Source organism: Trichomycterus rosablanca, chromosome 10 (assembly GCF_030014385.1).
Source record: "Trichomycterus rosablanca isolate fTriRos1 chromosome 10, fTriRos1.hap1, whole genome shotgun sequence".
Lineage (NCBI taxonomy): Eukaryota > Metazoa > Chordata > Actinopteri > Siluriformes > Trichomycteridae > Trichomycterus > Trichomycterus rosablanca.
In genome coordinates this window covers 37,867,121-37,888,564 of record NC_085997.1, presented here as the reverse complement: position 1 = coordinate 37,888,564, position 21,444 = coordinate 37,867,121, and the positions used below count along the sequence as shown (strand labels likewise).

The 21,444-nt window shown below is 43.0% G+C and overlaps 1 protein-coding gene across 1 annotated transcript in view; it reads right to left on the bottom strand.

Moving 5' to 3' along the window:
- Positions 1-21,444, bottom strand: part of drosha (drosha ribonuclease III) — a 78,109-nt gene that overhangs the window by 34,648 nt on the left and 22,017 nt on the right. Inside the window, exons 15-21 of the mRNA XM_063003308.1 lie at positions 19,491-19,598; positions 16,699-16,806; positions 15,419-15,557; positions 15,258-15,318; positions 13,748-13,807; positions 7,564-7,663; positions 223-325 (exon numbers count right to left, since the gene is read on the bottom strand). Of these exons, the coding sequence (XP_062859378.1) occupies positions 223-325; positions 7,564-7,663; positions 13,748-13,807; positions 15,258-15,318; positions 15,419-15,557; positions 16,699-16,806; positions 19,491-19,598 (679 nt within the window). The remainder of the gene's footprint in view (positions 1-222; positions 326-7,563; positions 7,664-13,747; positions 13,808-15,257; positions 15,319-15,418; positions 15,558-16,698; positions 16,807-19,490; positions 19,599-21,444) is intronic.

The following is a 21,444-nucleotide window of genomic DNA, read 5'->3' as shown; positions in this document are numbered from 1 at the left end:
GGCTAGAGTCCAGGTCAAGTCACAAGTCTTTAAACTAGAGTCAGAGTCATGTCACGAGTCTTTAGGCTAGAGTCTGAGTCAAGTCACAAGCTCTTGTTCACGAGTCATTTTTTTGCGAGTCATGAGTCGGGTTCGAGTCATTTGAAATGAGTCAGAGTCGAGTCTGAAGTTGCTGAAATATCTGGTGTGTGTGTGTGTGTGTGTGTGTGTGTGTATACTCACCAATCAGAGCTTCGAAGCAGTTCGCCATGGCGTGTCGGAGGTCCGATTCTCGACACAGATCGGGCCCGTGAGCGTACAGCATGAAGCGATCCAGCTCCAGCTTCTGTAGACGTAAACACAGCGCTTAGCATTAGCGCTTACCAACAGAGAGTAACTGAGAACGTCTGAATAATCGACTGCTTACGTTTACGCTCCCCAGCGATGCTAATAACATCTGATATTCAAATCATTACAGGTGAACGTGGATCCTGGACACTTATATCTAGGGCCCTCCTAAATTCACGGGAAAATGTGCTTGATTATACAAACCTCGTTTTTCAAAAATCACAGATTTCAGGGATTTATAAAGAAAAGAGTCACATTTTACTGCAGTCATTAAATAACACTCACAAACTGTTACGGTGCGAGGCTTCATGTTCCGTCTCAAATACAACAATTCGCATTCGTGTACTGACACGCCCCCATGCATCGACAGAATTAGTTGGGAGTTACTAGGAGTCGTGTTTTTAGCTGCTTTACACTTCGATATCTCGGACATTTTGACTAAGCGATTGCTAACTGAATTGCCGTAGGATTGCTAGGACGCCTCATAGTGCAGATTAACCAGCAAACATGAGGCACCTGAACGCTACATGAATACAAAACGATAAATCGTTAAACACAAACATTAAAGTTTGAATTTCACAGCAAATTACATAAATAGGCGTCGGCCACTACCTCGTTATTCAGTCAGATCATGACTCAGAATTATGGCGCCTCAGTAGAAGCATTTTAAGGGATCTAAGAATTTAGACACGTCTATGTAGAAAGAGAGCGCCTTATGCTCATAATAATCTGCAACGAATCTGAAACTGTTGGAACATGAGTGGCCCTATCCACAGTCAAGCAAGCTTTACACGACCATGGGCTTAGTTAGAGCGGGTCACACAGGAAAGAAGCCCATGTTCTAAACAAGAACTTTAAAGCTCTACTTAACAAAAGAAAAACAAGAACTTCTGCGTCTTCTGGTACAGAATCCTTAAGCTCTTTAAGATGTAAAGCTTGCTTGACAGTGGACAGTTACAAGAGTCCCAAAGAGTCTTCAGATTCAAAATAGACCTGTTAAAGGTGGTTCTTGAGATGTGGCTGAGAGTCTAAAGTACACAGATAAGCAATGTCTGTTGTAAGCAGATTAGAAACAACAGTTAGCACAGAATGGAGGTTCCAAAGTCCAACACTGAATGTGATGTGACTAGAGCAGTATAAAGGGAGGCCCATAGTTCTGTTCCTTGTTCTTCAGCTATTCCACTGCTGTAAGAACCCACGATCGTGCCAATAAATTCTGCAATCCAGTCAACTGTTTGGGTTGTCCTTTCAGCCTTGGCAGGAGACCACTGTTCTTTTTATGAATGAATTTAAAGCTGCTGGAACATGAGCGGCCCTGTCCACTGTCGAGCAAGCTTTACACGACCATGGGCTTAGAGTGGGTTGTGCAAAAAGAAGGATGTGTTCCAAAAACAGAATTTTAAAGCTCGACTTAAAAGAAAAAACAAGATCTTCTAGTATGTTACCCCTTAAGCTCTTAAAAGATGTGACGCTTGCTTGACAAAGGACAGTTACAAGAGTCCCAAAGAGTCTTCAGATTCAAAACAGACCTGTTAAAGGTGGTTCTTGAGATGTGGCTGGGAGTCTAAAGTACACAGATAAGCAGCATGTCTGTTGTTAAGCTGTTGTAAGCAAATAAGAAACAACAGTTGGCACAGAATGGAGGTTCCAAAGTCCAACACTGAATCTGATGTGACTACAGCAGTATAAAGGGAGGCCCACAGTTCTGTTCCTTGTTCTTCAGCTATTCCACTGCTGTAGGAACCCACAATCGTGCCAATAAATGATCAAATCCAGTCAACTGTAATCTTGGTTTTCTTTATTACCTGACCTTATTTTTCCATGACAGGGCCGTGGCAGGACACCACTGTTCCATGTAGGTTGTAACAGGACTGAGAAGTCACCAGCTGTGATAATGATACTATACACGTATATGTAAACACGGAGACGTACTGAGACATTTAGGGGGACATAATCCCACCCTCGCGCTCTTTTGGAGGTTTGGGTGATGAACTGCACCTCTCTGGAGGCGCTGATGAAGGACCAGGGCACGTCTAAGAGCGGGAACAATGCATCGTTGACCTTTGTGACAATCTCAAACAAGCATTCTCATTTAGCATTAGCATTAACCTACCACCCATGAGTGCTAATCATTTTTTGTTTTTGAATTCGTTCCCTCATCCGTCTTTAATCAGGATGTGCTGCTGATTATCTTTTCTATCTCTCCGTAAAGCTGCTTTGATGTTTCCCAACGCATTACGATTTTAATTTGCAACTTCAGCTTTGTGATGAAAAAAAGCAACCGGAGGAAAAATACAAACACAAGCACATAAACAACGACTTTATAAAGGAGCTCAAGGTCATTTCTAACAGGTTCTGTCTTCTAAATTAGAGGTGTGTTTGTGTTTGGGAGAATTAGGAGGAAGAAATGAGGAAAGAAAAACACTGCAAAATATCAAAAACAATAAAAAAGAAAACAAGAGCACTGCAGCGATGCTGTTCGAGAGGGATGAGGGATCACATAGAAACTAAATACAAGCAAATAAATAAATACATAAATAAATAAATATAAAAATAAATAAAAACAAATACATATATAAATACAAAAATAAATACATAAATAAATACATATATAAATAAATAAAAACATAAATGAACAAATAAATAAACACAAACAAATAAATAAATACAAAAATAAATACATAAATAAATAAATATACATAAAATAAAAAAATACATAAATAAATACATAAAATATAAATAAATACAAAAATAAATAAATACATACATGAATAAAAAAATATATATGAAAATAAATACATAAATAAATACATACATAAATAAATAAATACATAAATAAATACATAAACAAATAAATGCATAAATAAGTACATAAATAAATATAAAATAAATAAACACATAAATAAATAAATACATAAATGAAAATATATGTATATATATAAATATATATATAAATACATAAATAAATTAAATACCTACATAAAAACACATAAATACAGTGCGTAAAAATAAATAAAAACATAAAAAAGACATACATAAATTAATAAATATATAAATAAATAAACACAAATAAACGAACAAAAAAAAATAAAAAAATAAAATAAATAAATAAATAAAAATAAATAAATAAAACAGTAAAGTGAAGCCAAAAATGTGATGCCATATGCAAAACAGTTCAGAGCGGAGAGCACTAGTGCATGTTCTACCATACAGACAGACTTCACAAAGTAATAAGCGATTCATCCGTGTGACGTAACGCTTTCGTTTAGTTTTACTGGGATTTGGACTGTGGGAGGAAACCAGGGCTCCCGGAGGAATCCCACACGGACACGGGGAGAACATGCAAACTCCGAACAGAAAGGAGAGACTTTTATTTATTTCTTTTTGTAAAAAGCTCAACGTGTTTTAAACTCGACGCCCCTCCCAGAACCGACTGACGTGGAGTTTTAAGGTACCGCTGTATTTTATTTATATTTACGTTTTTCCTCTCGTCCTCTTGTTTAGATTCCGTCTCATATCTTAATCCTGCAGTATAAAACCAGCGCTTGTTTAAAAGCGTTTACTTGAATTCATTATCAGATTTCTCCACCACTCCGTGTTCTTATTGATTTTTTCAAACTGTTAAGCTCTGTTCTTTTAATAAAGGGTGGAGTGCTGGGAAATAATGCGCCGGTGCTGGAAGATCTCCATGCAAGTCCGTCAGCTGGACTTTGGACAGAGAGGAACCTAAAACACATGACGAAAGAGAAACGTTCTCCTGAAGCCTCATCAGGACACACCTCATCAACGAGCTTCTGGCACACGACTGCTGGGATCTCTGACCACTCTACATGGCTGAACCGACCGAATTCAACCCATTCATTGGATCTCAGCATGATCTTAAGATCTTGAGGTCGGGGCTTTGGGAATCCGTCACTGCTGGAACACCAGACTGAACGGCGAGCTTTTGCATCAGGGCGGCACGGTGGCTCACAGCGAGAAGGTCATGGGTTCGATTCCCAGATGGAGCGGTCCGGGTCCATTCTGTGTGGAGTTTGCATGTTCTCCCTGTGTCTGTGTGGGTTTCCTCCCATGGTACTAGTGGAGTTCTTCAGTGCACCGGTTCTATTAGAGCAGAGTGCTACCACCAGCACGCTTCACAGTGTCGATTCTTTGCTTCATACGATCACAAACGTCTCCTCCTCTAATTAAGCTTCGTTTTGTTTTAGATTTGAGAGCAGGTCTTTTTCTCATGTACCTAAAGCTTGCTTGACTGTGGACAGTAACACCAATGTTCCAGCAAGTTCTGATTTAGGGAAGACCTGTGTTTATGTGTGTGTGTGTGTGTGTGTGTGTGTGTGTGTGTGTGTGTGTGTGTGTGTGTGTGTGTGTGATTATTAGGTTATTACTGACCAACCAGACACACTGGTTCTAGGCGTTTCCTAGACACTTTTGCTTCTCCTCAGTAACCTTGGTAAAACGACCACTGTTCCACGTACAAATAGACCCTCTCTAGAAGTTCTCAAATGCTCCCTAGATAGGACACTGGAGTTGAAATGAAACGAGGCCAAATTAAACAAGACACATCTCATGCAGACTGACTGTTTTAATACAGATCCTGGTCAGGGTCACGGTGGGTCCAAATCACTAGGTGAAAGAGAGGACACACCTTAGACAGGTCGCCAGTCCATCACAGGGCACACAAACACACACGCTGCATGTCTTTGGACTGTGTGAGGAAACCGGAGCTCCACACAGGAAACCCACACAGACACGGGGAGAACATAACAAACTCCCCACAGAAAGGACCCGCCTCACCGACCCACCTGGGAATCGAACCCAGGACCTTCTTGCTTTGGGGCCACCGAGCCACCCTAATGAGAACGGTCGTGTGAGAAAATTAAATTAGACTAAAAGGACTAAGCAGTCCCTAAGTAGTGAATTTGAACGAGGCCGGAAAGCAAAGCATAATCTTGCACCTGACTTCTAGTTGGCGAATTGGGACGAGGCCTAAAAAGCGTGAGGTGTAGAATGTACGTTTGAGCGAAATCTGAATTCCCCGGTGTTAAATTGAAACGAGGCCGGAGCAGCCGAGGCGGCGGCGCGTGACGGAGCGTTGTCGTTTAGCGAAATCGTACAAATGAGACGCAGCCGGCGCGGGCGCGAATTCTGTCATCCGGCTGGAAGACGGAGACGAGGTTCAAAAGGTCGCCGTCAGTGAAAGATTACAATTTTAATTGCTTTTTATCCCCGAACGTCGGTGCCGATTTGGGACGGAGGAGGAGGAGGACGAGCGTTCGGATGCGTACGGAGAAAATAGAGCGAGGTTCGAAATGCCTCGTGGGGGAGCGGCGTATTATTACTTCAATAAGCTCAGAGCTTTAATTACAAACGCCGGGGAGGGAGACGGAGCGGGGTGCCGACGGAGACCCGAAGAAACAACAAAAGTAATAATTATATATAAAAAATAACAACAAAGAGAGAAAAATCCTTGTACGAGTTCCAGCTGTAATCAAGCTTGAATCAATCTGAATTCATCCTGTTTCCATGATGGTGGTGCCGCATGCGTGCCACCTTTTCGGTCCAGTGTTTCCGCTACATGTACTTTGCGGTGGCGGCCCATCAGAATTTATATAATGACATGAAACCGCAATGACCCTCGTCCCAAAGCACTCACAGACGGTCAGTCTTACAACCCGCGTAGATTATGTGTGAGCATGTGTGCTGCTGTTACAGATGTTCATCCTTATGCAAAAGCATCGGATAACTATCGGTGATGAGAAGACGTAGACGTGTTTGTCGCAGTTGTTGTTTTCTTTAGTGCATCACTCAAACAGTCGATTTGCTCGGCGCTCGGCTTGAGCGATAAAACATCACAAAAGTTCCACGACACGAACAAACATCTGTGTGAAATAACCATTAAATCCAGTCCAGAAGCTCCACATGTATCTGTGTTTAGCTGGATTAACTTCTTGTGTGCTGGTTCTGCAGCTCGGGAGAATCGGAAAAGCTTTACGTAAAAGAAGCGTAACTCGGATTACTAACAGTACCACACAGAAACACTACATTTCTTTCTGTTATTACTGCTTATAAGTGCTCTGTACTGGTTATAAGCGCTCTGTACTGGTTATAAGTGCTCTGTACTGGTTATAAGTGCTCTGTACTGGTTATAAGTGCTCTCTGTACTGGTTATAAGCGCTCTGTACTGGTTATAAGTGCTCTGTACTGGTTGTAAGTGCTCTGTACTGGTTATAAGTGCTCTGTACTGTACTAGTTATAAGTGCTCTGTACTGGTTATAAGCGCTCTGTACTGGTTATAAGCGCTCTGTACTGGTTATAAGCGCTCTGTACTGGTTATAAGTGCTCTGTACTGGTTGTAAGTGCTCTGTACTGGTTGTAAGTGCTCTGTACTGGTTATAAGAGCTCTGTACTGGTTATAAGTGCTCTGTACTGCCCATTCATCGGTCATTGTTTTAGTACAATAAGTCACGTTACGCTTTATTTTTAAGCTTTACTTTTCATGTTAAGTGTTGTTCTACTTCTACTTTGAGCGTAGCGTGTTCCTCTATGTGTGTTAAAGATCTCAGCAGGAACCAGCAACTGTCCGGTGAAAAGAAGTGGTGCGCAGCTTCACAAACGTTCCTTTATAAAGAGAGGAACCAGAACAATCGAGGCACCAACACGAGTGGAGGAGGAAGTTCTACTTTGAGCGTAGCGTGTGGATGTTAAAGCTCTCAGTAGAAATCAGCAGCTGTCTGGTGAAAAGAAGCGGTTCGCAGTTTCAACTGTGACTGTTCCTCTTTAGAAAGAGGAACCAGAACTAACGACGCTCTTCCTTCATATAAAGAGAGGAACCAGAACAATCGAGGCACCAACACAAGTGAAGGAGGAACGAATACTTGGAGCACAGCGTGTTCCTCTATGTGTGTTAAAGATCTCAGTAAGAACCAGCGGCTGTCCGGTAAAAAGAAGCGGTTCACGGCTTCAACTGTGACTGTTCCTCTTTATAAAGAGGAAACCAAACTAATGCAGCTCTTCCTCTTTATAAAGAGAGGAACCAGAACAATCGAGGCACCAACACGAGTGGAGGAGGAACTTCTGCTTTGAGCGTAGCGTGTTCCTCTATGTGTGTTAAAGCTCTCAGTAGAAATCAGCAGCTGTCCGGTGAAAAGAAGCGGTTCGCGGCTTCAACTAAAGGTGCACAAGTGTCGTTTATTTGTAAATAAAAACCTTCACTGTTAAATAAGTGGACTTTACCTTAGCCAGCATGGCCAGATGCTGATTCTGAACGATAGCGGTGCGATACGTGGCCAATCCACCTTCCTCCAGACTGGGAAACAGATAGTAGAGATGAACACTGTAAACAAAACAAGAACACACATCAGATACATTCAGATACAGAAAAACTGGGGCTAAATTCCTGCAGTCCTGTTCCAAAAACTAATATAATGCCTTTACAGGAAAGAGAAAAATCAATACAGCGGCACAGGAACAGTCCTCTTTCAAGAGAAGAACCAGAACTAACACAGCTCTTCCTCTTTCAAGAGAAGAACCAGAACTAACACAGCTCTTCCTCTTTCAAGAGAAGAACCAGAACTAACACAGCTCTTCCTCTTTCAAGAGAAGAACCAGAACTAACACAGCTCTTGCTCTTTCAAGAGAAGGACCAGAACTAACACAGCTCTTCCTCTTTCAAGAGAAGAACCAGAACTAACACAGCTCTTCCTCTTTCAAGAGAAGAACCAGAACTAACACAGCTCTTCCTCTTTCAAGAGAAGAAACAGAACTAACACAGCTCTTCCTCTTTCAAGAGAAGAACCAGAACTAACACAGCTCTTCCTCTTTCAAGAGAAGGACCAGAACTAACACAGCTCTTCCTCTTTCAAGAGAAGAACCAGAACTAACACAGCTCTTCCTCTTTCAAGAGAAGAACCAGAACTAACACAGCTCTTCCTCTTTCAAGAGAAGAACCAGAACTAACACAGCTCTTCCTCTTTCAAGAGAAGAACCAGAACTAACACCGCTCTTCCTCTTTCAAGAGAAGAACCAGAACTAATACAGCTCTTCCTCTTTCAAGAGAAGAACCAGAACTAACACAGCTCTTCCTCTTTCAAGAGAAGAACCAGAACTAACACCGCTCTTCCTCTTTCAAGAGAAGAACCAGAACTAATACAGCTCTTCCTCTTTCAATAGAAGAAACAAAACTAACAGAACTAACACAGCTGTTCCTCTTTCAATAGAAGAACCAGAACTGACAGAACTAACACAACTGTTCCTCTTTCAATAGAAGAACCAGAACTAACAGAACTAACACAGCTGTTCCTCTTTCAAGAGAAGAACCAGAACTAACACAGCTCTTCCTCTTTCAAGAGAAGGACCAGAACTAACACAGCTCTTCCTCTTTCAAGAGAAGAACCAGAACTAACACAGCTCTTCCTCTTTCAAGAGAAGAACCAGAACTAACACAGCTCTTCCTCTTTCAAGAGAAGGACCAGAACTAACACAGCTCTTCCTCTTTCAAGAGAAGAACCAGAACTAACACAGCTCTTCCTCTTTCAAGAGAAGAACCAGAACTAACACCGCTCTTCCTCTTTCAAGAGAAGAACCAGAACTATCACAGCTCTTCCTCTTTCAAGAGAAGAACCAGAACTAACACAGCTCTTCCTCTTTCAAGAGAAGAACCAGAACTAACACCGCTCTTCCTCTTTCAAGAGAAGAACCAGAACTAATACAGCTCTTCCTCTTTCAATAGAAGAAACAAAACTAACAGAACTAACACAGCTGTTCCTCTTTCAATAGAAGAACCAGAACTGACAGAACTAACACAACTGTTCCTCTTTCAATAGAAGAACCAGAACTAACAGAACTAACACAGCTGTTCCTCTTTCAAGAGAAGAACCAGAACTAACACAGCTGTTCCTCTTTCAAGAGAAACAGAACTAACAAAACTAACACAGCTGTTCCTCTTTAAAGAGAAGAACCAGAACTAACACAGCTGTTCCTCTTTCAAGAGAAGAACCAGAACTAACACAGCTCTTCCTCTTTCAAGAGAAACAGAACTAACAAAACTAACACAGCTGTTCCTCTTTGAAGAGAAGAACCAGAACTAACACAGCTGTTCCTCTTTCAAGAGAAGAACCAGAACTAACACAGCTCTTCCTCTTTCAAGAGAAGAACCAAAACTAACACAGCTCTTCCTCTTTCAAGAGAAGAACCAGAACTAACACAGCTCTTCCTCTTTCAAGAGAAGAACCAGAACTAACACAGCTCTTCCTCTTTCAAGAGAAGAACCAGAACTAACACAGCTCTTCCTCTTTCAAAAGAAGAACCAGAACTAACACAGCTCTTCCTCTTTCAAGAGAAGAACCAGAACTAACACAGCTCTTCCTCTTTCAAGAGAAGAACCAGAACTAACACAGCTCTTCCTCTTTCAAGAGAAGAACCAGAACTAACACAGCTCTTCCTCTTTCAAGAGAAGAACCAGAACTAACACAGCTCTTCCTCTTTCAAGAGAAGAACCAGAACTAACACAGCTCTTCCTCTTTCAAGAGAAGAACCAGAACTAACACAGCTCTTCCTCTTTCAAGAGAAGAACCAGAACTAACACAGCTCTTCCTCTTTCAAGAGAAGAACCAGAACTAACACAACTCTTCCTCTTTCAAGAGAAGAACCAGAACTATCACAGCTCTTCCTCTTTCAAGAGAAGAACCAGAACTAACACAGCTGTTCCTCTTTCAATAGAAGAACCAGAACTGACAGAACTAACACAACTGTTCCTCTTTCAATAGAAGAACCAGAACTAACAGAACTAACACAGCTGTTCCTCTTTCAAGAGAAGAACCAGAACTAACACAGCTGTTCCTCTTTCAAGAGAAACAGAACTAACAAAACTAACACAGCTGTTCCTCTTTAAAGAGAAGAACCAGAACTAACACAGCTGTTCTTCTTTCAAGAGAAGAACCAGAACTAACACAGCTCTTCCTCTTTCAAGAGAAGAACCAGAACTAACACAGCTCTTCCTCTTTCAAGAGAAGAACCAGAACTAACACAGCTCTTCCTCTTTCAAGAGAAGAACCAGAACTATCACAGCTCTTCCTATTTCAAGAGAAGAACCAGAACTATCACAGCTCTTCCTCTTTCAAGAGAAGAACCAGAACTAACACAGCTGTTACTCTTTCAAGAGAAGAACCAGAACTAACACAGCTCTTCCTCTTTCAAGAGAAGAACCAGAACTAACACAGCTCTTCCTCTTTCAAGAGAAGAACCAGAACTAACACAGCTCTTCCTCTTTCAAGAGAAGAACCAGAACTAACACAGCTCTTTCTCTTTCAAGAGAAGAACCAGAACTAACACAGCTCTTCCTCTTTCAAGAGAAGAACCAGAACTAACACAGCTCTTCCTCTTTCAAGAGAAGAACCAGAACTAACACAGCTCTTCCTCTTTCAAGAGAAGAACCAGAACTAACACAGCTCTTCCTCTTTCAAGAGAAGAAACAGAACTAACACAGCTGTTCCTCTTTCAATAGAAGAACCAGAACTGACAGAACTAACACAACTGTTCCTCTTTCAATAGAAGAACCAGAACTAACAGAACTAACACAGCTGTTCCTCTTTCAAGAGAAACAGAACTAACAAAACTAACACAGCTGTTCCTCTTTCAAGAGAAGAACCAGAACTAACACAGCTCTTCCTCTTTCAAGAGAAGAAATAGAACTAACACAGCTCTTCCTCTTTCAAGAGAAGAACCAGAACTATCACAGCTCTTCCTCTTTCAAGAGAAGAACCAGAACTAACACAGCTGTTACTCTTTCAAGAGAAGAACCAGAACTAACACAGCTCTTCCTCTTTCAAGAGAAGAACCAGAACTAACACAGCTCTTCCTCTTTCAAGAGAAGAACCAGAACTAACACAGCTCTTCCTCTTTCAAGAGAAGAACCAGAACTAACACAGCTCTTCCTCTTTCAAGAGAAGAACCAGAACTAACACAGCTCTTCCTCTTTCAAGAGAAGAACCAGAACTAACACAGCGCTTCCTCTTTTAAGAGAAGAACCAGAACTAACACAGCGCTTCCTCTTTCAAGAGAAGAACCAGAACTATCACAGCTCTTCCTCTTTCAAGAGAAGAACCAGAACTAACACAGCTCTTCCTCTTTCAAGAGAAGAACCAGAACTAACACAGCTCTTCCTCTTTCAAGAGAAGAACCAGAACTAACACAGCGCTTCCTCTTTCAAGAGAAGAACCAGAACTATCACAGCTCTTCCTCTTTCAAGAGAAGAACCAGAACTAACACAGCTCTTCCTCTTTCAAGAGAAGAACCAGAACTAACACAGCTCTTCCTCTTTCAAAAGAAGAACCAGAACTAACACAGCTCTTCCTCTTTCAAGAGGAGAACCAGAACTAACACAGCTCTTCCTCTTTCAAGAGAAGAACCAGAACTAACACAGCTCTTCCTCTTTCAAGAGAAGAACCAGAACTAACACAGCTCTTCCTCTTTCAATAGAAGAACCAGAACTAACAGAACTAACACAGCTGTTCCTCTTTCAATAGAAAAACCAGAACTGACAGAACTAACACAACTGTTCCTCTTTCAATAGAAGAACCAGAACTAACAGAACTAACACAGCTGTTCCTCTTTCAAGAGAAGAACCAGAACTAACACAGCTGTTCCTCTTTCAAGAGAAACAGAACTAACAAAACTAACAAAGCTGTTCCTCTTTCAATAGAAGAACCAGAACTAACAGAACTAACACAGCTCTTCCTCTTTCAAGAGAAGAACCAGAACTAACACAGCTGTTCCTCTTTCAATAGAAAAACCAGAACTGACAGAACTAACACAACTGTTCCTCTTTCAATAGAAGAACCAGAACTAACAGAACTAACACAGCTGTTCCTCTTTCAAGAGAAGAACCAGAACTAACAAAACTAACACAGCTCTTCCTCTTTCAAGAGAAGAACCAGAACTAACACAGCTGTTCCTCTTTCAATAGAAAAACCAGAACTGACAGAACTAACACAACTGTTCCTCTTTCAATAGAAGAACCAGAACTAACAGAACTAACACAGCTGTTCCTCTTTCAAGAGAAGAACCAGAACTAACACAGCTGTTCAGATACAGAAACTGGGGCTAAATTCCTGCAGTCCTGTTCCAAAAGCTGATAAAACATCTGAACACAGAGAGGAAGAGTCGAGCTGGTTGTGGATGTGATGCCAGTCGTCCACAGTGATAATGAGTCCGACCGTCCGTGTGTCCTGACAGGCGTTAGCTCTGAGCGTGTTTATAAGCGGAGGAACCGTCCCCCAGTCGTCTGCCAGCGCTTCTGCTTTGGCTAATAACGGCGGCGTGTAATTAGCGACCAGGCGGCACCGAGAGCCTCCGGTTGCTTAATTACCGGTCGTCATGGAGAATCTCGTTCTTCATACCAGAAAGAAAATATCAGATTAGCAATTAGAGCGGCGAGCGAGACGTGGAGGGAGACGCGAGCCTTTAGTTCTGATTATCATTACGGCCTGTTTACAGACAGTGACTTCTCAGTGTACGTATAATTAGTGCTAGTCTGACCCCATATGTTAAATTGGGAGAGTCTAGAATGCTCGGTACGGATCTCAAACGGAAAGAAATGTCACAGTCCAGAACCTTAACCACTAGGTTACAACTTCGACTACTAGTCCAGTACCTTAACCACTAGGCTACAACTTCGACTACTAGTCCAGTACCTTAACCACTAGGCTACAACTTCGAGTACTAGTCCAGTACCCTAACCACTAGGCTACAACTTCGAGTACTAGTCCAGTACCCTAACCACTAGGCTACAACTTCGACTGCTAGTCCAGTACCCTAACCACTAGGCTACAACTTCGAGTACTAGTCCAGTACCCTAACCACTAGGCTACAACTTCGAGTACTAGTCCAGTACCCTAACCACTAGGCTACAACTTCGAGTACTAGTCCAGTAGCCTAACCACTAGGCTACAACTTCGACTGCTAGTCCAGTACCCTAACCACTAGGCTACAACTTCGAGTACTAGTCCAGTACCCTAACCACTAGGCTACAACTTCGAGTACTAGTCCAGTACCCTAACCACTAGGCTACAACTTCGACTGCTAGTCCAGTACCCTAACCACTAGGCTACAACTTCGAGTACTAGTCCAGTACCCTAACCACTAGGCTACAACTTCGAGTACTAGTCCAGTACCCTAACCACTAGGCTACAACTTCGAGTACTAGTCCAGTACCCTAACCACTAGGCTACAACTTCGATTACTAGTCCAGTACCTTAACCACTAGGCAGTACTGCACATGTGTCAGAGGGCGTGTGTAGGTCCGGGTTGGAAGGTCTGCAGCAGCAGAGGAAGCGAAATGTGCGGAATGCGATTGGGTTATTAGATACAACTAGATTGGGAGGAAAATTAAAAAAGAAAAGACTATTTTCCAGATTCTTACCTGGTGAGAAATTCAACCACGGCGTCACCGAGAAACTCCAGACGCTCGTTATGATTAATCCTGCCGAAAAGAGAGAGGGGGAAAAAAGAAACACACACACACACACACACAATTAAATGTTAGGGCGCATTCACATGAGAAGCGACAAAATCACTGTGGCGCTTTTTTGCACTTGCTGTGGCGCTCAAACTTCAAAGCTCCTCCAATGAGACGAACTGTTTGATATGAGGCGGTAAAAGCGACTCAGGCCGTACGAACAAAACCTAACGTGACTTACTGTAGTAAAACAGCGAGTGAGGAATGTGATTAGTGGAGGAACTTATGAGCAGTAATAATGAAGAGAAGTTTAGTGCTCCTGTCTCCTTCTTTTACTACATTAAACCACGTTAAGCTTTATTTTCAACCAGAAGCGTTTTAGACTCTGGGAGAAGCTGATTCTGATTCTCACCATTTCTCAGAAGCTGGAGCTGTAACACAAGTTTAAAAGTGAAACAGGGAGGAGAATCCAGATAAACACAGATACACGTGGAGCTGTAACCCTGGATCTGACGCTTATTCCACACTGATGCAGATTCAGCTCAGATTCACACTTTGACGACGTTTTACTGCTCAAGCCGAGCGCCGAACAAAGCGCAAAACGTTCCTCATTCAACAGACACTTTTATCCAGAGCGACTTGCAATTATGACAATACAATTTGAGCAATTGAGGATTAAGGGCCTTGCTCAGGGGCCCAGCAGTGACAACCTGGCAGAGGTGGGGCTTGAACCAGCAACCTTCTGATTACTAGTCCAGTACCTTAACCACTCGGCTATCACAATCTTCAAATCTATCCAAAACATGGACCTCAGGACATTCGCTGCTGGGAGAGTGTGATCTGGTAATGAAGACAATCAGCTCAGTGGTTAAAGCACTGAACTAGTAATCAGAAGGTTGTCGGTTCAAGCCCCACCACCGCTAAGCTGCCAGTGTTGGGTACCTGAGCGAGACCCTCAACTGCTGAAATTGTATTCAGTCACAATTGTAAGTCGTTTTGGATAAAAGTGCCAACTAAACGCAGCAAATGTGAGTGCGCTGCCCTCTTGTGGCCGGGGTGCTACCAATATTACCCAACCATATTAATAATAACTTCATAAAATGATGAAATAAAGCGACGCAGTTTCACAACCAGTCTGAATATGATCGATTCAACTTTGAAATACAAGGACAAGGAATGATTGGATCAGCTTGCTAACTGCACAATTTACATTTACATCTTCAGCATTTAGGAGACGCTTTTATCCAAAGTGACTTACAGTACAGTTACAGTATACAGTCTGAGCAATGGAGGGTTAAGGGCCTTGCTCAGGGGCCCAACAGTGGCAACCTGGCAGTGGTGTGGCTTAAACTGACAACCTTCTGATTACTGGACCAGTACTCTAACAGCTAGGCTACAACTGCAATCTGACTTCTGACTTCAAAGCCTGTGTGCGCCACATAATAATATATAATAATAATAATAATATATTCACCTGGATGGTGAGGGATCGTCCTGGCCGAGTCGTGACATGATGTTTATCAGCGTGTTTATTCCTAAAATGGCACAAAAAATAATTAAACAATAAATAAAACATTAAAGGAACCAAAATAATAAATTAATTAAAATAAATTTAAAAAGGGAGCAGCACGTTACCCTTTTTCCTCATGTACATGTGGTGGACCTTGCGGTCGCCGTATTTAGGCTGGCGGATTCCACAGTTGGACAGAGAGTTACGGGCGTGGTCGGGGTTCATCCCGAAGTTCAGGTGATGACTCGGGTGGGTCATGGCCAACTGAGGACAAGAAGAAGAAGTGAAAGAATGAGGGGCAGAGCGGAACCAACAGTGAATTCTCTGAGTTCCAATGTCAGCTCTGCAACCGATCGGTTGGGCGCCCCCTAGCGGGAATGATCGACAGTGCAGACGACAAAATCGGCCACTAGACTGCTGGGCGGGGTCTTCGACACTGCGTAAGTTCCCTGGTTAGTAGCCCAAGGCGATTGTACAGAAGTGGAGGAACGTGGAGATCAGCGAGTGACTCTCCATAAGCGAGACCGGCCTCACAAGCCGATCCACCGAAGTATGGGCGAATAATAAGGGGTCGGTAGGGTGTGTCAGGCAAATATACCCTTCTCGTACACCATCGAGGTCCCCAGCAGAGGAAGAGTAATTGGCTATGACCAAATTGGGAGAAAAAGGGAGGAAATGCTTAAATTAAATAGCAAAAAGCTCCTGATTTGGCCTTTTCAACACGTAACAGGTGTGTGAGAAACTGTCATTCAGTACCGTCCTCTATCTAACCACTGTACACTATGAATCAGGAGACCAGCTTGTGCTGGCCAAGATCCAGATGAAAAAAAATAAAGCAAAACTAGAGGCAACAGGGACACCCTAAATCAAGGTTTTTGAAAACCCATCTAAGAGTCACAAGCTGAGAAAAATAATAATAAATAAATAAACTTGTACGTGGACGTCCCCTTGTGGAGGCTTTATGTTACATCTTGTTCCTTTTTTGGCCTTTTTACCCCTTAACAGGTGTGTGAGAAACTGTCATTCAATACCGTCCCCACTATGAATCAGGAGACCAGCTTGTGCTGGCCGGGATCCAGAAGAAAAAAATGGAGCAAAAGCAAAACCTGAGGCGTCAGGGACACTCTAAATAAAGGTCTGGGTCATGAGCCCCCCAAAAAATGGGTCACAGAGAAAAATAATAATAATTAAATAAACTTGTACGTGGACGCCCCCTTGTGGAGGCTTTATGTTACATCTTGTTCCTGTTTTGGCCTTTTCACCCGAACAGGTGTGTGAGAGACCGATTCAGTACCGTCCCGACCATGAATCAGGAGACCAGCTTGTGCTGGCCGGGATCCAGAAGCAAAAACGAAACCTGATGCGACAGTGAAACTTCTTCCCACTGTGTGATTTTCGGGAGTACCTGCAGGAGGGAGCGGTCCGTGAAAACGTAGCCGATCAGTCTGTCCAGGTGCATCAGACACTGGTGGTACCGGATGTGGTGGGTCAGAACCGGGAGCATCATGGCATGCTGTAAACACACACACACACACACACTTCATTCCAATTTTATTTTATTCTATAGGAATGTTGGAGCATAAATTTGACATTATACACTGATCAGCCATAACATTAAAACCACCTCCTTGTTTCTACACTCACTGTCCATTTTATCAGCTCCACTTACCATATAGAAGCACTTTGTAGTTCTACAATTACTGACTGTAGTCCATCTGTTTCTCTACATGCTTTGTTAGCCTAGCCCCCTTTCCACCACAGAGCAGGTATTATTTAGGTGGTGGATGATTCTCAGCACTGCAGTGACACTGACATGGTGGTGGTGTGTTAGTGTGTGTTGTGCTGGTATGAGTGGATCAGACACAGCAGCGCTGCTGGAGTTTTTAAACACCGTGTCCACTCACTGTCCACTCTATTAGACACTCCTACCTAGTCGGTCCACCTCGTAGATGTAAAGTCAGAGACGATCGCTCATCTATTGCTGCTGTTTGAGTCGGTCATCTTCTAGACCTTCATCAGCGGTCACAGGACGCTGCCCACGGGGCGCTGTTGGCTGGATATTTTTTGTTGGAACGTATTTTTGGTTGGTGGACTATTCTCAGTCCAGCAGTGACAGTAAGGTGATTAAAAACTCCAGCAGCGCTGCTGTGTCTGATCCACTCATACCAGCACAACACACACTAACACACCACCACCATGTCAGTGTCACTGCAGTGCTGAGAATCATCCACCACCTAAATAATACCTGCTCAGGTGTCCAGATACTTTAGACCACACAGACGTGTGTGTGTGTGAATAATAACAGATGTCTGGAGTGTGAACAGGGTTATGGATTACTGAACAATGTTAGGCGGAGAGAGGAACAAGACGGAGGCGAGGAATCAATCAGGTCGTCATTATTTATTAAAAGGTCGTCGGATGAAGGGAAAGATCAAAGCACACGTGTGCGCACACACACACACACACACACACACACACACACACACACACACACTTTCCAGTAACTAACTCAGACTGGATTTCTCTCCTTACATCTTCGATTCTGTCTCTCACTATGCTGGCTTTCTTTGTTTCATTCTCACTAAGCTCTTCATCCCAGAGATGGGGACTCGAGTCCGAGTCGCACGTACAGCAACTTCAGACTCGACTCGGACTCGTTTCAAATGACTCGGACTCGCAAAAATGACTCATAAACAACGAGAGTCCCTACTGTCAGCATGTGTCAACATTAGTTATGTGTGACAATTATATACAATTATTATTATTATAAATATTCTGCTCTCTAATAATAATAACGCTCCGGCCGTCTTAACCCACAACACACACAATGTGTAAATGTTCCAGCCAGCTTCCAGTGTAGTGATGAAGCGTCGCTCCCTACTCCCTACACAGTCTGAAGTTCACTTCATTTGAACATTCTCGTTACCTTTGGATCTGAATCTCACTTAAAATGGTGGAATACCCTACGTAGTGCACTTCACAGGAACGACCGGGGTGAATGGAACGCTCCTACAGAATCGGCGCTAATGGTTGAAAGACGCTTTCTGAACCAATCAGAGCTTCTGATTTTAATTGTTAGTAAGAAATGCTGTTATTTGTATTTATTCGGTTTGCGTCACACAGATGACGTGGTAATGAAACGCTCGATCGGCTTTCTAACCACTTCCTGTTTTACTTCACCACCGGGAAAAGTTTGGAGGTTTTTAATTATAAGCACATTTACAAAATAACGGATTCTGTTCCTAATGGGACGCACGCTTATAAATGTAATAGCATCTGGAAGAACAGAAGCTAAGGTAAGCAGCGGTTATGATTGTTTTTGCTGTGTTTGGGATTTTGGCCCATTTCCAATATATGTTTTATGTAGATTATATTGTCTCGTGACTCCACTCGGACTCTAGCCTAAAGACTCGTGACTTGACTCGGACTTTAGTCTAAAGACTCGTGACTCGACTCAGACTGTAGCCTAAAGACTCGTAACTTGACTCAGACTCTAGCCTATAGACTCGTGACTCGACTCGGACTCTAGCCTAAAGACTCGTGACTCGACACGGACTCTAGCCTAAAGACTCGTGACTCGACTCAGACTGTAGCCTAAAGACTCGTAACTTGACTCAGACTCTAGCCTATAGACTCGTGACTTGACACGGAATCTAGCCTACAGACTCGTGACTTGATTCCGACTCTAGCATACAGACTCGTGACTCGACTCGGACTCTAGCCTACAGACTCGTGACTTGACACGGAATCTAGCCTACAGACTCGTGACTCGACTCGGACTCTAGCCTAAAGACTCGTGACTCGACACGGACTCTAGCCTAAAGACTCGTGACTTGACTCCGACTCTAGCCTACAGACTCGTGACTTGACTCGGACTTTAGTCTAAAGACTCATGACTCGACTCAGACTGTAGCCTAAAGACTCATGACTCGACTCAGACTGTAGCCTAAAGACTCGTGACTCGACACGGACTCTAGCCTACAGACTCGTGACTCGACTCAGACTCTAGCCTACAGACTCGTGACTCGACTCGGGCTCTAGCCTACAGACTCGTGACTCGACTCAGACTCTAGCCTAAAGACTCGTGACTCGACTCAGACTCTAGCCTAAAGACTTGTGACTTGTATGTTCATTGCCTTTAAGATGGTTGTTTGGAGGCCTCTTTTGATCTGGAAGAGAAGGTGCTGATGGGTTTACCTGGCAGACGTCGGAGCGTATTCCGGTTTTCCAGAACCCCTGGCTGCTCAGTTCCACGGTCACTTCTCTCCTCATGGTGTTCTTCTGCCTGATCTTCTGCAGAGAGTCCTACACACAGCAAACGGAACAGATCGATCAGAAACTGTGGAGAACCTCAGTGGACCAGGTTCTCTGTCTATCCATCTGCTGGTCAGTCTAGTTATCACTCTGCCTAAACAACCATCCATCCATCCGTCTGCCTGTCTGTCTATTCATTAACCAGCCCATCCTTTTATCTTACATCTGACCATCTCTGTGTCCATTTATCTATCAGTCTGTCCATATACCCACCTGTCTTTCTGTCCACCTATCCATTCAATTCTCTGTCCGTCTATCAGTCCATTTATCTGTCTGTGGCTCCATCAGTCTCCTTATCAGTCTGTCCATCAGTCTGTCCACAGTTCCTCATCTAATCTGGATTCTTTACATTCAACATCTGTACTGTTCTCTCACTTCATCCCCCCCCCCCCCAAAACCTCCTGCACCCTCGCCAGTCTCCTGTAACACGACCGCTTCCCTTTCCTCCTCCTCCTCCTCCTCTCTCTCGGTCTCTCTCTATCAGAGGGAGGTCGTCAGTCCGAGATAGTAAATTACCCATGAGCCTCGGGATGGTGAATAAACCATGTCGTCACACTCTGAACTCAAACATCAAACAGAAACCTCGGCGTCTGGAGACGGAAACACGACTCGTGCACACCTGTCCGAGTCCGAGGGAACACGAGTCTCCCAAAACGAGAACAAGGGCGCCTTAATTACTCAGTCAGGAACCACGGCACAGTCACAACGTCCCATTAGGTTGGGGTGTGGTCTTGGTATTTCTCCCCCTTCAGTACCAATACATGCACTATCTGTCAAAAGTATGTGGACGGGCCACCTAATTAAATAGTAAGTGAAAAAGACCCAAATCCCCACAGTTAATTTGGGTAAAGCGTTTGTGATTTTGGAGCCGTTTGTCCTTCCAAGGCCCTGCAAACCATGTTAGAACTCAGGGCATCATGAACTATATCAGTTGGCAATTCCTAGTTGGAATTCTTCTAGATGGAAGTTCAGCAGAACCTCCTTACATTAGGAAAAAAACTACAAAAAGTTCTTTACAGGTTTCTTAAGAGGAACACGAGCCTGTACTGTACTGTTTCCACCACTGAGTGAGTCTGTATCAGGATCTACACTGAGTGATCACTCAGCTCAGCTTTGATTTTGTCCTCTTGTGATTTGGGGGGTGGATACAACATTTTAAACATGTAAGGATGTGTAATGTGTCATTTTAGTCCCATAAAACTTTCAAACTGTGTTAACCACTATTATGTGTCGTAGAATGATTCGATTCTATTGAACGGCCCTTTAAGCCAAAATAAAGGAACCGATTCGCGCATTTGGGAGTCGTTACATACAAACGGCTCTTTAAAAGGAACCGAGACAAAAGATCCGACTCCCTATCGCAGAATTCACTGCAGCAGTTTCCCAGACGCCATTTTTTTACTCGGTAATGGATGTGATTTAAAATGTAGCGAATTACAATTCTTAGTACAAAACTTACTTAAGTAAAAGTAAAATTACAGGCTGTAAAATCTACTTTAAAAAGTACAATTACACAAAAAAAACGACTCAATTACAGAAACGCGAGTAAATGTCATTCGTTACTTTCCAGCCAATCCTGATCGCGCTCATCGGCTCTGTATTTTGATTCAGTTCGGCGGTGTTTGATTCAGTGAATCTTAATTAAACTCTTCTGTTTGAGTTTCGTTTTGCCGATCGTGTTTGCGCTCCTTATTTCTGAATCTAACCGTTACCGTGTATAATCCTTGTTGTCTTCCGTTTACTGTTTTGGTTTTCGCTGGTTTTGGACTCTACCTGATTTTGTACACTGTTTTCGCCCTTTTTACATGAAACTTTCCCTGATTTATATTCCGCGAGC